Below are 20319 nucleotides of genomic sequence, written 5' to 3'. Positions count from 1 at the left end.
GAAAAAGCATTAGATAGTGAGGGTGTGCATCTAAAATAAACATTTTCGTGGGGCCTGGTCTCTCCTCTCTGTGGTCAAGCGGTCTTTCAGCTTGAGCTGTTCACAGGAGACCTATTTCCCTCCCCAGCTCAAACGTAACCGTAGACACTAACGGGGCTGCAGTCCGCAGTCAGCCATTGGAAAGCCAGGAGGAATGGTTTCCCATAGGGTTTCACTTCTTACTGCTTTTAATATTTGAAGCTCCTTAAAGCTCAGCGCCTAGTCTTTGGGAGGACAGAAATGCCCTAAAACAATGGAGAACCTGAGTGACCCTGCAAGGATAGAGAGGGAGAGCCGAGGGGAGCCGACCCAGGGGAACACTCTTCCATGTCCCGCTAAACAACGCCAGCAGCGGAAGCCCTCACTATAAGGAGACCATAAGTCAACAGAGCAGGCATTCCTCCAGCTGGCACCTACAAGTCCTCCAAAACAGACACTCGCTGAAAACATGACTTCAGAGAGGAAAAACAAACCCCGGGAGGAAGTGACTCCAAATGGATGTTCCGCCTTAACTAACAGGCACTGCTAAGGCCTAGAAGCTTGAACCCACATCTTTAGGCATTGCTGTGCCTCCTGCCACATCACCCTCAGATGGCATTTTAAAGAAGCACACGCACAGGAACGTGCTTTCTCACAATCTCCCCCATGACTCTAAAGCCAATTCCTTTCCGCTAACCAATAAGTGTTCAATCTACGTCTCTGTCTTCGCTTCCTAAGGCTGCTGTAACAAAGTGCCACAACCTCGGTGGCTGAAAACAAAAGACATTTATTCTCTCACAGTTGTGGAGGCCAGAAGTCCAAAACCAAGATGTCAGCAGGGCCAGGCTCCCTCTGAAGGATCCTTCCTTACCTCTTCCAGCTTCTAGTGGCTCCAGGTGCTTCTTGGCTTGTGGCTGCATTACATCAATCTCTGCCTCCGTCTTCACGTGGCCTTCTACCCTGGGCCTCTGTCTTAAATAGTCCTCTGCCCCTCTCTTATAAAGACATTTGTCATGGGATTTAGGCCCACTCTAAATCTAGGATGATCTCATCTTGGGATCCTTAAATGAATTACATCTGCAAAGACCGTTTTAGGGGCCAGCCCCATGGCCTAGTGGTTAAGTTTGACACTCTCCACTTCAGCAGCCCGGGTTCACTTCCTAGGCACAGACCTACACCACTTGTCGGTGGCCATGCTGTGGAAGCAACCCACATATAAAGTGGAGGAAGACTGGCACAGGTGTGAGCTCAGGGCGAATCTTCCTCAGCAAAAAAGAAGAAGATTGGCAACAGATGTTAGCTCAAGGAGAATCTTCCTCTGCAAAAAAAGGACCTTTTACCAAATAAGGTCACGTTCCCAGGTTCTCTGGGCGTGGACCAGGACGTATCTTTCAGGGGGGTCACTATTCAACATACTATAGCCTCCAACAAACTAGAGGGGAAAATGAGTTACTTATTTAAATGAACGTGAACTGTGAATATTTTGTTGTATTTAATCACCAAAAGCCCAAGAGACTATCATGTTAGAGGCTGGTGTGAAGGTCAGCTAAGTGTCCTTGAACGAGTTACTGAGTCTGAGCCTCACTGTCCCTGTGTATAAAATGGGGACAACCTGACCTGGCAGGGCTGATGCGCGGGTTGACAGTAATTCACTTAGAGTGCCTGGCACCCCATATGTTGTTGACAGGCCCTAGTCTCTAATGGCTCTGAACAAAATGTCCATCAACCGCTCTGCAGGAAAAGGTGTCCAGTTATGCCTTGATCCAGCCACTATCAGGGTGAGTCTTAGGCATTTAGAAAAAACCAGAAAAGATTAAGGTACCAGGCTTGCCAAAGGTAAATAATGATAGACCTGTGGGGAATCAAGGACTTTGAAACACGAAAGCAGCCTGTTCTCTCCCAAGCAGTGACTGGGACCATGGTTCTTCTCCAATTATCCTGGAATCACCAACCCAAACATCCAGTCTGCCACTGCTTGTGGACTGCCCCGGAGAGGAGCTGTGTATTATTTATCTTGGTGTCCCCAACAGCTGTCAGAGGGCCTGGCACCCAAGTCATTCGATCGACATTGATGAAATGAAGGGAGATATGAGCTAGGATGCTCTAGAAAATTCAGCCCTAGTGATAGATAATAATATGGATAACTACTGTTCATTTAAAGCACTATACTAAGTACTTCACATGTATTGAGGAGAGTAAATAAGATAATGCACCTAAGCATTTTGGCATGGCGGACTTTCCAGAAATGTCAGTGATCATCATCGCCTGTCTTAACCCTCACTCCAACCAATAATGGAGGCATTATCATCCCATTTCACAAAGCAGGAACTGAGGCACACAGAGATTAAGTCACAGAGCTAATACCTGGCAGAGCCAGGACTTCTCACACTTCAAAGACCTGTGTTCTTTCCACTCCACCACACTGCACCTGATTCATTTTATTTAGTCTTTGCTTTAAGGCAGGTCCCCACTCATATATCTATAATCAGACTATATGTTGGGTGTGTGTGTGTGTGTGTAAATATGTATACATATACGCCATATATTGGTAAACACACACACATCTAATACCTTCACTGAAGGAATAAACTAGAGAGAACACTGACCTCAAAGCAGAAGGTCTCAGGAACATGGTAAATTCCTTCCACTGTCAAGTTCATGAATCGTATAGCCAGAGAGTAAAGTGTCACGTTACACTCTGCCAAGCTCACAAAAGCAACACACACAATGTTTTGTAAACTCCAGAGCCTCATCTGTAGGCTTATTACTTCCTGTTGAATATCTTGTTTCCACGCCGACCACCCACAGTGAAGAAAAGTGAACTGTGCTCAACTTTCATGCCCCAACACTCTTCTCTCCACCCAGATTCACAAAGAAAGTGATCAGGAAACATGACCAGGGAATTAAAGAGTGTCCCTGCCACTGAACTTACAGGAGGAATGGATGCTGGGGAAGCTTTTGCGGCCCTCGGACACCAGATCGGGGTCACCTGTGCAGTGCATTTCTGAGTTCATCACTCCATCTGGAAAGCAGCGGTAAAAGAAATCGGGGCGAGGTCTACAAAAGACACCATGGACATTTTCAATATAAAATGCTGCCGTCACAAATGAACCCCAAACTGACCCCCACCATTCCCGGCTTCCCCAGCTCCTTCTTCTGCCATCAACACCGGAGACCCCTCTGGAGCTCTCTAGACATGGTGGTCTTGGGAAAGTCTCAGGCTTCGGGGTCAGAAAGATCTGAGTTGGAACTCCCGCTCTGCCACTTATGAGTTGTTTGACCTTGGGAAGGTCATGTAGCCTTCCCCAATCTCAGCTTCCACATCTGTAGTAGGGGGAGATCAATACCTACCCAAAGGTGAGGTCCTGAGGGTTACACGAGATGACTTATAGGAGGCACGTAAGCATGGTGCCAGCAGAGTAAAAGGTAGTTCCTGCCTCTATCTATGGCTCCGCCATTCAGAGGCTGCTCCCAGGATCCAAGACTCCAGGTTCCTCACGTCCCTATCCCTTGCATTGGGATGGCCAGTTGCCTTCTTCAAATAGCAGGTCTCACTTAACCTCACTGAGAGGATTAGAAAGCTCCGCTCCATGATGCAGAGCACACGGTCACCCAGGTTAGCGTCTCTGATCCAGGTCATGGGAGAGAGACCTCTAGAGGGAAGTGAGGTAGAAGCTGGCCTGGAAGTCGAGCCTCCTGCTGCAACCACAGCCAACATTTATTGAGTACTTACTGGGTACCAGACACAGTGCTCAGCACTGCACATGCATCATGTCAGATGATTCTTATGACAAGCCTGAGGCAGAGCCTGGAACTTTCTTCATTTTACGGATGCGAAAATGAAGGCTTGGAGAGATGACACTCCTGCCCAAGGTCACACACAACCAGTAAGTGGCAAAGACGAGCTCTGAACCCCAGCCATTGGATTCTTGCACCTACACGCTTCACCCCATGCTTTTCCACCTCACTCAAGTGAGGATTCTCACAGAGATGTGTGATGGTTGATCATTTCACATTAATTCAACTAATACTTGCTGAATGCCTGCCATGGTAAACACACTAATGCTGTAAACACAAGGCCCCTTTTCTGCACATATCTGGTCACAGTTCACATACACTCACTCACTGGTCCTCCCAGGTTTGGGATCTAGGCCCAATAATGATCTCTCAATAGCTATAACATATCAATCATCAATATCAATAATCTATCAGAAGTGCTGGTGTGCTGTCTCTCTCCTACTCAGCTAACATTTCTCCAGGTGTGGCTATTCACCTCCTGAACCAGAACCTCACAGGGGACAAGGCCTGAGAATGAGCATTTTATCAGGGGCCCACAGCAACTCTAAGCACGGGAAGTTGGAAGAACCTGGCGGTACCAGTTCATGTACCGCCCGAGCTGGATCCGTCTTCTGCCCCCTCGGTGCCTGACCAGCACCCTGCACCAAGGAGAGAATCAGTAAATGCTGAGGTTCTGGGAGCGGAGCTAACCTGTGCAAGGCCAACAGTTAGCCAGGGCCAAAGTCAGGGCTCAAATTCAGGTCTTTTGACTGTTCGTCTTTACAGAGACTAGCTCACTGCCAGTGCAGTCAGGGGAGAAAGCAAGATAAATGGGGAACAGAAATCATTTCCCAGGGGGTGGTAAGAGAAATGTGCCAGAAGCCAAAGCTCAACTGCCAATCCATACTTCTTATCCCGGAGAGAACAATAAATAAGTAATCTTATTTATTTTGTGGAGGCCAAAACTGACAAGTGAGTGGGTGCCTGGGGAAGCCCTGGGACAGCAGTGGGTGGACCCAGAAATGCCAGCAGTGGGCCTTGGCCCACAGGAAAGTATGGTCTGTGAATATTTCTTTACTATGGATCTCCTGCTTTCTGAAATAGTGAGTTCGTAATTCAAAGGAGAGGAAAGATCTATGCTGAGGACAGAAACCCCAGAAGGACAACAATTTAAGGGAAAACCAGAAGAGCTCAAACCTGTCCCATCCAGTGTCCTGTGGCTAAGGTTCCTATATAGATGACCTCAAGTGTCTAAGGCACCATTTGTTTCTTTGTGGAACTTACCTTCCCACTATTAATTTAATAGTGTTTGTGCAGACTCCATTCAAAGCAAGAGCCAAGGACACCGCTACAAAAGAAAACCAACAGACAGAAAATAACCAGCTGTCTCTCAAATCAAAATCATCATCATCATCATCACTGTTACATTATAATACTATTTCACTTATGACCACATGAACCAATACTTTAAAAAACAGAGGAAACGTTTGGGTGGCTAGAGTCAAATATAATTAGGACAGGACTTTGGCAAGTGACTCATAAAATTCCAAGCCTCTATGACATGAAATTTCTTTCTCCTCCTTGACTGAAACTTTCAATACTGCAGAGGAGCCCATCGATCATGTTCTGGCCTGATATGAACAGATTTAATACTACAGTAAGTGGAATTTCTTTTATTGGTAGCAAGAAATGTAACTTTCTAATTTCTTTCTGGCAACCGGCTCAGACAATTCTAATCAGAGCAGCTGCCAGGATCCTACTGTGGGGCAGAATATTCCCACTCGGCAATTATCTCCTCGTTGACCGACCCATCACCGGCTGACAGCTGTCTATCTGTTATCAAACAAATCATTGTTTCCGAGAAGGTGAAGGGTCCCAATGCCTAGCTGGGTTTTGAGACTTGCCCAGGTGGTGCTTTTTGCCACCAAAACCATAGGAGCTTCTGAAATACCTTATTTTAAAATATACAGCATGGGGACTTTCTCCAAGCAACCTGGAAGGGCTTTGAGAAATGAAGTACAGATCATCCAAAGGATGCAGGTGACATGAGTCACAGAGCTTTCTCCGCAAGGAACTCACACCCCTCTCCTGTGTTTATCAAGACTGCACAAAAGGCAAGTCAATGTGATGGAAGGTCAAACGCCTTGCACAAGCAATAAAAACCTGTTGATGCCCCATTCCATTGTTTTGTTGAATACTAAAGCATGTGAGTTACCATTTCCCTTTGGCAAATATTAACTCTCCAGTAACAGCTGAGATTTATGTAAGAAAATAGCAGTGGTGGGAGATTTTCAGGAAGGAGATGCCTAGAGCTATTCATGGTCATCAAGGGAGACAAATGTGTTGTTTTATAAGTGGAAAGTACCGTGGACTGACCAACACAGTCACCAGAGGCACAGCCTAGTGATGGAGACAAAGCCCACCTGCTTTTAACAAGTCGTGGGAAGCAGAGAGAATGGGAGGGACCAGTTCAAATGAACACCTCTGTCAAAGGGAAACCAATCACCTAAGTGTGAGATGGGAAATGACTGGCCATATCTGAGTGTGGCAGCAAAGAAGGGATAGGCCACTGGGGTGGAGAGCAGAGCATGAGTTGGCAGCATGGCACCACCATTAAAACACCAAGCCTACAGCTGGGGTGTACAGATCGGAACCAAGCTTGGGGGAACTCAGAGAGATCCTCTGATTACATTCTGCACGCACAGACCCTTCCTAAAATGCTGGCTCCCCTTCTCTCTTGCAAGCTCAGAACATTGCTGAGAGGTCTCCTTTGCGGAGGGGATGGAAAATGCCCCGGGCTATCTTCACTGCTGTATTCTCTCCGCAGCCAATTAACAGGCTGTGAGACTGCCCTGAAATGACTGGGCTCTTTTCCTGTTAGGGCTGGTCCAGCAGGCTCACTGCTGTGTTTTCCCAATGGGGCTGGGCTCCTTCTTATCCTAGTCCTAGCGTGCCTTAGCATGGAGGAGGTCTTCAAGAACAAGCATGACTAGCTGATCTCCCAAATCCCTTGGGGACCTTCACAGACTGCTACACCGATCCAGGACACCATACACGTCCCCAGCCTCTGCACCGGCTGGGCTTATTGTAGCACAGAGCAGTTCTTTGAAAAGCTTCAAGGAGCTGAGCTAGAAAATGTGTGGATGTGATGTAACCACCAACAGCTGGCAACTTCACTCTCTGATCCAAAAGCCTGAAGGAGACAGAAAAGATTGGGGATCTGGAGTGACAATATTTATGGGAGAAGTCATCTCAGCATTCTGGAAGTAAACGGAACCAATTATTATTTTCATCTGAATAGCACAACCCCCAGGGGACTAATATGGGGGCCTCTCACTGATACCAGAGAGAAGGCTGGCTGTGATCAGATGCAGGAGAGGCTGGCCGAGCAGGAAATGAATGGCCAATCAGGAGCGCTTGGTGATTAACAATAACTCAGGGGGTCTGGTTCATAAGGGCTGTGTTTATAGCACCCCACAGCACTGCGGGTTTGAGAGAAGAGTCAGAAACACAAACCAGACTCTGTCTGATAAAGAAATTAAAGCCATGTGTTGTGTGAGTTGGCCTGCGAGTGGCCTGTACTGAGGACACTATTGCTCATAAGCGTCCCATCAGATTAGAGCGTTTTTGCTGTTACTTTTGTTGGGAATTTAGCACTGCAGCTCTTCCCTAACGGGGTTCTCTATGGTACAGACCTGGCCGTTCTGAAGCCTAAATCTCTGACAGCCTGATGCTGCATGAAGCAAGCCTCAGCCCTCTGGTCCAACAGCAGACGTGCAAAGATGGCTGCTATGGACATGCAGCTAAGGGGAGCTCTTGGGGTCCAAGTCTGCTGAAGATGTCTAAGTAAAGAAGGGACCTGAGCACTAAGCCACTCTCACTGAGAAAGTCTTGAATTCCAGACACCATTGGAAAGCAGATATACCTGGTTTTCTGTCCTTGGTTTTTAAAGATCCCTCCCCAACACCTACTTCCACGGCTTTCTAAAAGCAGTGATTTAAAGAAAAAAAAAGGAAAAAAGCTGTGTACAATGGGAGGCTCCCCATCGTTTTTACAAGGCAGGCTCTCATTTATTTAGGCAACAGAACACCCAGTAGCTCTGCCTTCTCTGTTAACGTATAGGAGGCAGGGTATGGTGTGCCATTTTGACATGTCACCCTAAGGAAGATTTAGCTGAGCAGGAGGAGGTCTAGAGAGAGTAACTCGGAGCTACTTACTGCCGTAACCAGAGCCCGACTCCACAAGCCGGCAGTAAATTATAACTATAACCATAAAAGACAGTTCTCATCACAAACACTTATCTTGGGACTCCGTGCCAGGGGAGTGACTGGAATAAAAGGTGAGGCAAAGGGATTTCCAGGCCAACTGAAAGGGCGCCCAACAGGACATTTTGGGAACCACAGTGATATCTGTCCAAACACTGCCCTGGCTGCTTGGGCCACGTGTGGGAGGGTACCTATGCCCTTCTTGGAAAAACTGACCTTTCCACCATCTCAGCTGAGGAGTCTGAGACCATGTGACTGCAAAACCCCTAGAACACAGATGAGCAGCCTGGGCTACACATGTGACTTCAGGGAAGGCATCCACAGGTTGGCCAGAGACTCATGACTTTTGTATCCAGGCTTGAGAAATGAGTCGAGCCACAGTCTCTGCCTGGGAAGTCTGGACCAGGAGATGCAGTGCAACTCGGTGGTGGGCACTGGAGCTGAACGGTCATCCAGGTGTGGGGCAGGAACGCCCACCATGCAAGCCCAGAGGTAGGGGGCAGCAGAAACAATGTCCAGACAGGAGATTGAGGCAGGAAGCATGAGGAGAGGAGAGAGGGCACAGTACAGAGAGGAGCAGCCATGAGCCAAGAGGGCCATCTCCCCCCGTGGTGGCCGGGCTCCCTATTCCAATCCCCAGGAGGCCCCTCTGTCCTTTCTCCCCCCTATTCTTGGTGTTGGTGAGAATGCTTGTTATAGCCCTCCAACTAAACCCCTAATTTATGAGCTAATTTGAGAGGGATTCTGTTCTTTTCAACTAGACAGGGCCTAACGAAAGCCGAGTTGTGTAAGAAACGTTCTCTGTCCTGCTTCAAAGCAGAAAGCCTCTAAGTGCTCTGCACACCCTAGCTTTCACCCTCGGCCCCACTCCCTCACCAAGAAAAGGGAGGACCAGAAAGTGCTACAGTTTCATTTCCTCAAAGCCCAATAATTAACCAACATACCCTTTAGTTAGGAATCTCATATTTCCAGATTTACTGCCTAACTGAATGGTAAGTCCATACCACATACCAACAATACAACTTATGTGAAGTTTTAGGTGACTTTTATGTGCAATGTCAAAAAATAAACCGAATTCAGTTTTCCTAATGATGTAAAAGCTGAAAATCTACCTACCAGGTAGTTTATTTGTTTGCTAAACAAGCCAAATAGTTTTGGCTACCTCTTAATACTGTCATTTACTCAACCATTTTATTAATGTGAAGATCAGAAAAATAAGTTTAATCCTAAAAATGTCAAACTCGTGTCACACGCAGATATGGCTTTGCCTGGGGGGAATTGAAACAATGGTGTTATAATCAATGGCAAAGATTGTAGCACTCTTTACACAATAACAATTGCTTAACTGCCAAAAGGTCCCCAGACTATAGATGAGCTATGGAGCTTGCCTCCAATTTCTATGTTATTTTACACACGCTTTTGCCGATCTTTGCCTCTAGCCAGTGGTGATTGGTCTGGGAGTCTGCGGTCCGTTTCTGAATTGCTTGTAATGTGGGCCTATTAGCCACCAATGTGGGATCGGACAGTTAGTGGTGACAAAGTTTCAGATTCGCGATGCCCTATTACCAAGAGTTACCCTGCCTCTGAGCCTGAGCCACACAGATCTCCAATGTGGCTACAGCACTGATGTTCAAATTCAGCACAACGGACAGCGACAACGGGCTGCCATGGAAGATAAGGTGCTTATCTGCGCATTGACTCCTCTTAAGGCTTCAAGTTTATCTTGTCTTGTTTCTCCCAAGCTTAATTTGACCAAGAGAAAAATCAGTTGGGTGCAACTGAGATTTTTAAAATCTAGTGATCTAATTAAATTCAGCCCCATCCCCTAAAGCAGGAACTGTGAATACTCTACCTAAGAAGGCTTCCTTAATTTCAGTCTTGTCTGTTCGCCGGATAATTTTCACCACACAAATAACAGCCAGGGGTGTGAGGAAAGAAATTGCCTGGAAGAAATAACAAATAATCCCTTATGAGGATAGCAGTTTGCTATCTGAGAGCTGATTGATAATTAGTTCCTGTTGGCTTCATTTAGACTCACTAGTTGAATGATCTTACTGACCTCCTGACCTCAGACAAAGAAGGAGGATTAATGTCTACACTTAGAGACTGTAGACTTGAAAAATTGGAGGGCTGAGTGTGAGTTATAATTGCTTTGTAATTGCTGAGAGCCACATTTAAAGTGGCGGCTTTTTAAACAGAAAAGAATAGTCTATAATTATGAAGACTCATTTTTGCCAGTGACCCCTCATGTCCTCCCCTGCAAAAGGCTGGAGGAACACTTGGCCTCCCATCCCCAGCTTTGTGGCAACACGGGAGCACAGGGGACTCAATCAGAGTCAATCGATTCATTCCCTTTAGGTGTTCTGTTGTTGAATATTCATTTCCTCCACAAAGCGAATGTTAACCATTCTACATGGAGTCTCTTCTCTTCCCTTGCTCCATCCCCTTTCCTCCCCTGATCCAAAGCACATGGATGCACATTAAGTGGTTAAGGAAGCAAGTTGGTGAGACCCAGATGCAAGCAACACTCATCACAAAACCATCTATGAGACAGGAACCACGCTTAGGTACCATCAGGCACTGGAGTCTCTTAAATCTTCACTGCGACTCTGTGGCTATCTTCGCCAGGCTCGAGGACTAAATCATGTGCCCGAGGACACACAGCTGATGCGTAGCAAGGTCAGGCTCCGGAGACCAGGTGTTCTGTCTCCCATTTCTAGACTTTATGCAGGATTTTGTATTTAGTAAGTTGTTTTCAACATTCCAACAACCAGGAAAAAGGTATTTATGTTACCTCTTTATGATTATAACGTCTCAGGATAACAAAATCAGAAGAGACCAAATATCTCACCAATCCACAACTGGCCTCGCAGACGATGGTGAGAAGGGTGGGGAGTGATAACTACTGACAAGTAGTGCCCTCGCTTCTGGAAAGCTCCACCTGTGCTTGAATACAGTGGCCCATTTTGGAGAGGGGCCTCCTCACAGGACTAAACAATGGTCTTAGATACTTTTATAAGAACAGAATTCATCCAAATGAACACAGTCTTTCAAATCAAAGATGCTCTACACACTTGCTACAACCAGACTGCAAGAGTTCAAAACACCTTGGGGACTCCTCTTGGGGAACTGTCTTCAGAGACAGTTCATGAGACAGGAGAAAACCCCTCTCTTACTGGCGGTTTCTCTCTGACCACAAGTGGCAGTAACCCAGCTTGATGAGCCTCCTTATCAACGATGGCCCTGAACGGCTTGGCTAAACAAACAAGTTTTGTTGCCATGCAGGGTATTCAGAAGACTGTGGCACAGCTAAGAGAACAGATTCAGAACTGAAGCAGACAGGCAGAGAACTTCCCCAGAGGCAACTCGAAAAGACACCCTCACTCGTGAGTTAATAGTTCGAGTTTAAGTCCGTGAAAGTTTCCAAAACCACTGGGTGGCTCTCACACCTGACTGACTGCAGGGTTTGTGACAACGCTGAGTCCCTCAGTACACTTACAGGACAGGTCTGGGAACCTACCTTTTGTAACAAGCATCTCAGATGACACTGATGCTGGTGACCGAAAAACCCCGTGTCAGAGTTTTGACTCACACATTCGGTGTTTCAAGAGTCATGACTGAAATCCCTGCTTGCTTAAGTCCAAAGTTATGGTCAAGTCAAAGACTCCTAAGCTGCTCGTTTCCTCTCACTTTAGGCACCATAAACCCAGCCACGTGCTCCCAAATAAAATAAAGCAACTCATTGAACAGTGACCAGAGCTGCAAAGACCTCCCCAACAGTCAAACCTTAAATATGAGAACAACAGAGAACTGAAGAAAACCTTACAAGACAATCCCAGATTATGTACTCTAGGGTTAGGGAAATGAAACCCCAGAAACAAACACAAGTGGGGAAGATTTTCTCCCTAGGCTCCAAAGGCTGCCGACTGGAGATTCAGAGCAGGAATGTGCAACGAAAGGAGATGGGGACACCATACAGGAGACCCACGGCTCAAAGCCCAGGAGTGGGAGCTGGAGAAGGCATGAGAGCTGCACCGGGGCTCCAGGCTCGCAGCTTGATGGCCAAGGGGGTCTCTGGTAGCACTGCTCGCTGCCTCAGCAATCCTGCTCCTAATTAGACACCCACCCTGACTTGCCCAACAAAACTGCGCTTAATTTAACCCATTTTAGGACTTTCCTAGGCAGATGCACAATGTCTGTTTCTTCGAACCACTGACAAATTTCCTCCTGGGCCAATGCTGAGCATCCAGGAGGGGCCACGGCTCCGCACCTCCTAAGCTTCACCAGCGAGGGAACGCAGCCACTAGACAAAGAGCCACAGCCCCCACCCAGGCGGCTGCAACAGAAATGTCTGCATGTCACTGTGTGACCGTCTTTCTCTCCTCCTCTCACCCTAATGGCATCTGGGCTCCAGTCTCATTTCTTCTTCCTGAAAACGTATCTGCCATATCCATGGGCAGCACAGTCCTCAAATCGGGACCGATAGAGACGTATTTACACTTATCATCTGCCCTCATTTTTACAAATATTTTTCAAGTGGAAGTTGGAATTGCGAGATGAACCCCAGAATCCAACACATTAGGAAAACAACTTCCTCCTGGGCAAAAGCACCAGTGAACTGAGCAAAAAGAACGAAGAGAGATGAAGGCCCCACTTGCGCTCAGCAAACCGGACTGAATTAAAGCCAGCACACACCCCTTCCACGTTGTGACCAGAGTCACTGTCCCGCTGCCCGAGCCCACAACGGACACAGACACGGAGGTGGGGAGCGGTTACTTCCACCTCCAAACGGCTGTGCAGATGAAGGAACAAAAGGCACAAAATTTCCCCTGGTATTGTTTTCACTTAGGTTAATGTTTCCACGGCTTTAAAAAAAAAGTTTGCAATTCCTGGGTACGAGCCCAGTGTAGACAGTGAACGGTTAGCGCTTATTAAATGGAACCCGAGAGAGACCAGAACAAAGAATTCCAGCCAATCACTGCTGCAGGATGTGGGAACATAGCGAACCCTCTCTGTGCTTGAGTTTTCCTCCCCAGTCACGAGCACAGGGCTGCTGAATGCACACAGGTAGGTTAGACAGCAGAGGCCGACACGTTCTGAGAACTTCCTAAGGACCATGATCTGTTCCAGGCACTTCACGCCAATTAACTCATTGAATCCTCGCAGCAACTCTATGAAGTAGGCTTCTTACTTAATGGATAGGCAACTAAGGCACAGAGAGGTTAAGCAACCTGCTACAAGTCGAGCAGCTAATAAGTGGTAAAGTGGGGATTTGCACCTGGGCTGTTTAAATCAAGGTCTACACTTTTAACCCCAGTGATACAGCAGTTCTCACCACAGAAAGCTAGATGTGTTAACAAAACATGGCAAATGCCTTTTCTCTGGAGCTGGAGGAGGAAGTAAGCACACTTGTTTCCAGGGGCCTGGAAAGTCACAGGATGTCAGCGGCAGCTGTCACAGATGATGCACCTCCTGTGTGTTAGGGGCCTTCCTCACATTTGTCTAACCCCCTAACTACTCTGTAAACATCATTAAATGGAAACATCATCCTCCTTGGACAGACAACAAAGCCGAGCTCAGAGAGGTCAGTGAACACCCCCGCCTCCCGGGCTGGGGTCCTGAACCGCAGGGATCACCTCAGCCTGACAGCCTCATCTTACAGACGGGGAAACTGAGGCCAAGATAGACTTTGTTTTAAGGACATTTTGTAAACTACTAATTAATTGTACTACACAAATCAGGATGATATATATAAATCGTTAAGCAGGATCTGGTACGTGGCATGGTTTGCATGATGCTATTCCACAGGCCGGGAGGCCAGAGCTTTGTAGAGGAAAATGTGTGGAACTGATTCAGATTAAGGAGAGCGACGTTCAAGCCCCAGCTCTGACGCTTACCAGAGAGGTCACTTAACCTCCTCACCTTTGAGCCTCAGTTTCCTCATCTATTAAATGGGTATAACAAGACCTGCAGCAAAGTATTGTCACTAGGACTCAAATTCTTTAACAGCTATTGAATGCTTCTTACCTACCTCACATTGAGAAAGTGTGATCAGTCGACCGCCCCGTTTAACACTCTCAACACCCCGCGAGGGGGAGGGAAGTGTTGTCAAAGCGCCCCCTTTGCAGATAGGGAACCGAGGCTCTGAGAGGGTAGACGACGCTCCCAATTCACACGGCTGGCAGGAGGCACAGCCGGGAGCTGATCCGAGGCAGCCCCCTCTGAAGCCTGTGCTGACTGCCCCCATGGCGTCCACTGGAGAGTGAGCATCAGTAAATGCTGGTTGTTGGCTACCAGGCCATTATTTCCAGGCAAAACTGTTAACAAATGACCCAAACTAGTAAAGGTGTACCAGGATCCTGTGACCAGACATACGGCAATAAAGCGTTTTCAGTTCAGCCCACCTGTGCCCTTAGGTCTAAGTTGTGGGCACCTTTGCAGGCAGGAAGGAGGTCGGGGACAAGGAGGAGCCTATTTCACCCAGGGCCCTCGCCCATGCCCTACATGACCAACGTCTCTGCCAGAGCCCTGCCTTCTGCATCCACCGATGAAACCAACACGGGAAGTGCCGCCGATCCACAGCCATTGGGACCCAAAGGTGGGCCACCCTGGGGGCTGACACATGGCACTGTGCTGCAAGGATGCTCCTGGGGACGGACAAAGTGGGAGCAGCATATGTGAAGGGAAGGGCATGAATATGCCCAGGACTTTTAACAGCCAAAAGGGGCCCACGCGAGAGTACCGGATGTCAGGATGCTAGTCAGAGATGAGCCTGTCACTGGGGTTCGTTCACATCAGACAAAACAACAGACCCAAGTGCCTTAATTTCCGGCATTTGATGGAAAAGTGTGCTGCAAAGTCATTATAAAGACAACTCAGGACACACAGACACTTGGAAAAGGCCCCGCCACGGGTAACAATTACAGCCCGTCTTGAAGAAGAGAGCTGTCTCAGACTTCCCGAAGAGTCTAGAAATTAAACTGTCTGTCACGAGCCAGCTTTGTCTCTTCTCCTTCCCATCTCCCCCCAAACTGACTTTATTTCTGTCTTCCTTAGAAGCATCTTATTCCAGAATAGGAAACTCTGTTATCAAATCAACACAATATCAGTAAAGTTCTACGAAAATAAATCTTCTGGACATATCACGGCCAGAGCAAAAAGAGGCCAGGGCAAAGGAGAGGTCTTGGGCAGATTTTTTTTCTCAAGTCACAGAGAGAAACTGGGGCACATCCGCCATTCTTCAGTTCCCTTCTTGAGTCTTGTCTATTCTTTAAGGGCTTTCCCGGGATGCTGAATCATCTGACCGGGGTTCATATCTGTGCACCCCACTAGACCAGAAACCATAGCTTATTCAGCTTTGTACCTCCACTCTCCGCACCACGCCTGGGTCAAGGCAGGTGCTTCTTAACTGTCTGTTGAATTAAGTAATAATTAACTAGTCTGAAGCCGTCCACAGTCTGCTTCTCTCCCTGCCTCCCTCAGCCCCCTCCACCACACAGATGCTCCAAACAAACTCCTAGTCACTGCACCCATGTGGACCTTGCTCTCCCAGGTCTGTGCCTTCACACTCCTGCTCTTCTGTGTGTGAACCACTACTCACCACCTCTCCGTGTCACATGAGTCATCACAGTGGAATGGCTCCATGAGGGTCTGTACTCTGGTAGCAGGCGTTCAGATCCTGGTCCAGCCACTGATGGTGGTATAACCTTGGATAAGTTGTTTGATCTCAAGACAGTTTCATTTTCTCCACTGAAATTATGGGATAACAAAAGTGCCGACTTCAAAGGATGCTGAAAAGGATTCTCTGAGACACTGCTTACAAAGTGATGAGCACCGTTCCCGTCCTCAAGAGATGTTGGCTGTTGTTGTTGTTACTACTGTGAGGATGACAATGATGATGATGATGATGACGAAACTCCCTAAAAGCTGACCTGAGCCTTTCCTCTGCCCTTTCCAGATTCTATTTTGCTTTAGGGTACCATCTCCCTCCAGAGCCCGCAGGGTCCCTGAGGGCGTGCCCCAGTCCAGTCTGACCTCCTCTCGCTGCAGCTCCTACCGCTTGCCTTCCCCACAGCAGGCTCCTAGAAGTGTTCCCTCAGCGCACTAAGAAGCCACACTCAAACCGACTGAGTCTTCCTACCTCAAAAAGTCGGTTTTCAAAGACACCATGATAAACGCCTCATGCTCAGAAAGGAACCACGATCTCTTTTGAATAAGCGGACACTCTCCCCCATACAGGCAGCTGATGGCTTGGGAACATCCGAGAAATGTTAAGTCAAGACTCAGTGCATGTGAAAATGCCCTCTCAGCCCATCTCTCCCGTCTCTCTGGTCAACGAGAAGCCAGAGTCATGAAGGGAAACAAGCTCTCAAAATCCAACAGTCCAACCACACCCAACTTCCATGTTAACAGACACAGTCCCCTCAGCTGACGGTACCAAAGACAGGAAAAATGCGAGTTTGGGGTTTCCTGGAGACACCATACCATTTACTCTGCACTTAACTCAATCCCGTAACCATTATTCTGATACTATTTTTGCGACATTTGACCAAGTGGCTCCTCTAAAAAACACATGCACACACACACACACAACTCCAGAGGCACTCATTTCCCCATAAAGAAACACCTGGGTTAACAGCAGCTGCCTTTGAAATACATTGGTTAGAAATTTAGAAAACTTGCCTCTAGATTAAAACATTCCGACCAAAAGTAAAAGAGACCCCAGGATTTTATTTATTCATTAAATAATGAAATTTGAGCTTTCTACAGAAACCAAGCTATTTTTAAAAACAGTGAAAATATATGTTCTATTTTAAGTTCTTTTATAAACACCTGAAGGTTTTAAAGGATCAAAAGCAGGTAAATGATATCTTATATTAAACTCTTAATAAAACCCAGGAGAACAAATCTAATTTACGTGGTAGCAGTATTTTTCATGCTTGTTACAGGTATTCTAAATGTATCTACCACTTTCCTCTTGTTGGTAGGGAATCACACTAAATCTTGTGGCCAAATGAATGAAATTTATCAACTACTGTTAACAAAACAAAAGGTTGAACTCATTTCATTAGGAAATTAGAGGGTATGAACCAGGATTTGTGGCTGAATACACCCTTCTATTCTCTGGAATCACAGCATTGAATGACTCCCTCCCAGCCTCCTCCCACCACTGCCAACATGCAAATCGCTCCATCCTATTTGCGTCTGCGGCCAGACTATTTGTAGCGTTTGTATCTAGACTTCAAAACAATCCATTGTTCGCAAATCTAGGACATGGCCACAAATTTCTCCCAATATCCTATATGAACATTCATCTCCAAATTGTGTTTTACAGCATCTGAAATGTGACATCTTTGAGGAAAGGGCATAAGTGATAAATAGAAGCTTCCCTCTGTTAAAACCATGGAGTAAACTAGCTAGTCACACGTTGGTTCCTTTATTTCTAGGATTCATAGAAGATTTACAGAAATGGAAAAGGTCTGATTTTAATACTCAACTGATAGGTAATGCCCTACTCACAAACACCCTAATTTTTCAACTCTCTTGAGATTTACAAAAATCCAGTTTATTTTCCAGCAGAAAAGTAATTATTAAAAAGCAATTAAAATAATACTTCAGTGCTCATGTAGTGTTCTGGGCATTTCAGGATGTTTGAAGACAAAAGGATCTTTCCAGTCATGTCTAATTAACAAGATTTCCTCCACAAAATCAGAGGATTGCTTTCAAAATGCAAATATATTCCTCCTGTGCCCTATGAAAGCTCTCGAACAGTCATTCAAGTTCCCAGAGGCATGAGACACAATGGCTGGTCAACAGGAAGAACCTCTGAGCTACAAGGTTGCCCATCCAAAAGCTACATTACTGTTCCCTAACAGGGGGAGTTTATTTCCTCTGCTACAGAAAGGCCTGATGGCAATTCTCCAGAAGTCAATTAGCACCAGCAAGGAGTCCTGGACACTTGGCTCCCAAATTACAGGGCAGCCTCCTGGCTAAGAGCAGGGCTCAAAGCTGGCTGCTTGGACGTGAATTTTGACTCTAGCTGTCTGGCTTTGGGCAAGTTCCCTCATCTCTCTAGGATGCAGTTCTGCACCTGCAAAAGGTGGACAACAACGACATCTTCCTCGCTGGGATGCAGGGTGGGACCAAATGAGATAATCCTTTCTTAAGCTGTCAGCAAAGTGTTTGGCACAGAGGAAGTGAAGTGTAAAAGGTTGCCACTGCCATGGGGCAGGGTGGAGAGGTAAAAATAATCCCAATATATCCTCCAGCCCTTTAGGAGCTTGTCCATTTATTCTAGAAGCAGAGACATGAGACGCTATCCAGGGTGGAGTCATACAGTGATCTCATCAGTGATCAACAGCTGAGCAGCTGAAACCAGAAGAGAGGTTAACAGAACTATCTACGGAGCCCGAGTTTGGCAAAACCGAGGCTTATCCTAAAAGGAGAGGGCGCGGGAAGTTCTTGTCTTCCTTTCCTGTAAACACTCAGAAACAACTGTGCATGGCTCAGGGAAGCAGGGCCCTTCTCTTTCCAAACTGTCGGGCAATTACTACTTCCCACATGACCAGGCAGCACCCGCCATGATCTCAAACTGAATTTTAATGTGATGGGCCGCTCACCTTCTCTTCCTTTCAGGCTGCTCGCCGTCTTCAGCAGGGGTTAGAAAAGCAGAAAGGAAAACCCACTTGGTTCATACTTGGGAGAGTGGTCAAATCAGCCATGAAATCACGGTACTTACAAACATGAGGCGGGTGGGGATGTTGTCTGATTGCACCAGAGGATTTTTATAGAGCCAGATCTCTTCCGGCTGGATGACTCTCTGGAACGGATCCAGAAACTCTGTAAAACTGAAACAAAACAAAGAAAGGTGCATGAGGGCTGAGCACAAGGCGGTTGCCCATAGTTCCCCAGAAGGTCCCTCCTGCACGCCCTCAGGTGGAGAATCAGCCTCTGCCGGAGGGGACGGGCAGAACGGGCTGCCCCTGCCCATGGTTCTCAGCCAGTTCCAACTGGGAAAGATCCAAAGAATTACTGAGCCTTTGTAGAATCTTCTTTCACCACCTGCCAGCAAGGACCAATTCTGGGCCTAAGAGAAGAGCTGTGAGGCTGAGCTACAAAGACCCTAAGGACTTGGGCTTCCAAAGTGAACTGGAAGCTGAAGTGCAGAACAGTGGCTCGGACTGGGGCCAGGCAAGGCCAGGAGCACGGTGTCTGGGAACAAAACAGGCTTGAGTTGGAGCAAAGGGGAGGGAGCAGCCGGCTCCACAGGGGGAACTGGCCTGTTCTTCCCTGCGTGTTACCTGGACAGCGCCCTGCCATCCTCGCCACCACTAGGGGGCAGAGTGAGAAAGAACAGCTTCCAAGAGAAGACAGAAGATGGGGACGGGAGAGAAATGCAGAGGAGGGAAGGAAGGAAGGGAAAAGGGGAATGAGGTACATCCTGGGGCTGCTACCAAGAAACCACACAGCTTTACGCATCCACCTCACCATCTCATCACCCTCTCGATTCCTCTCACACCCTGGGAACCCCCGTAGCCCAGGCAGATGAAAAGCAATCACTACCAAGAGAAAAACTGGCGGAAGAGGGACAGAGACGGCAGGGGTGCGGTTTGCTTTGTCAGCTCTCAGCCATCAGGCCACCTCCCAGCTCACCAGCCCAACTCTCCACTGGGTGCACTCGGTTCAAAATGGCTAGAGATGTGGCTGGAGATGGCAAGGGGGCCAGTGATTCGGGGCTTAAGCGCCAGGTAAAGGAAATTGGCTTTTGAGCCAATGAGGGATTCTGCAGAGAAGTGTGAGACGAGATTTCCAGTTCAAGGTAGTGGTGAGGATAGGGAACGGGAGCAGAGAAGGGAAGGTGGAGACAGTTAGGGGGGTTATGGCAGCTGTCCCAGCAAGAGATGCCTGCAGAGTGAAGAAAGGGGCAGGACAGGATGGAAGAGCGCGCAGGTGGGAGGTGGGGGTGGGCAAAGCTGATTCCAAGGCTCTGGCTTGGGCTTCCGGGAAAAGGGGCACCATTAACCAGGATGAAGAGACTGGGAGGATGGGGAGGAGCAGGTCAACCATCTCCTCCCACAGGAAACCATCCAGGGTCACCGACAGTCCTGGTTTGGACAGGATTCTCCCAGTTTTAGCACTGAAAGTCCTGTGTCCCAGAAGACCCCTCAGTCCTGGGCAAATTGGATGGCAGGTCACCCTGAAGTCGTCTCAGCCCCTGGACAAAATCAGGAGTCTCACAGCCTTGGGTTCTATTCTAGAC

At 47.5% G+C, this 20319-nt stretch overlaps 1 protein-coding gene across 1 annotated transcript in view; it reads right to left on the bottom strand.

Annotated features, from left to right (window-relative positions):
* PLPP4 (phospholipid phosphatase 4) overlaps window positions 1-20319 on the bottom strand; it is a 125800-nt gene that overhangs the window by 58623 nt on the left and 46858 nt on the right. Inside the window, exons 2-5 of the mRNA XM_046654215.1 lie at window positions 18799-18907; window positions 9913-10003; window positions 5080-5143; window positions 2951-3075 (exon numbers count right to left, since the gene is read on the bottom strand). Of these exons, the coding sequence (XP_046510171.1) occupies window positions 2951-3075; window positions 5080-5143; window positions 9913-10003; window positions 18799-18907 (389 nt within the window). The remainder of the gene's footprint in view (window positions 1-2950; window positions 3076-5079; window positions 5144-9912; window positions 10004-18798; window positions 18908-20319) is intronic.

This window comes from Equus quagga, chromosome 2 (assembly GCF_021613505.1).
Source record: "Equus quagga isolate Etosha38 chromosome 2, UCLA_HA_Equagga_1.0, whole genome shotgun sequence".
Taxonomy (NCBI): domain Eukaryota; kingdom Metazoa; phylum Chordata; class Mammalia; order Perissodactyla; family Equidae; genus Equus; species Equus quagga.
Note: the sequence above shows the minus strand (reverse complement) of the source record. Positions and strands in the feature narration are given on the sequence as shown.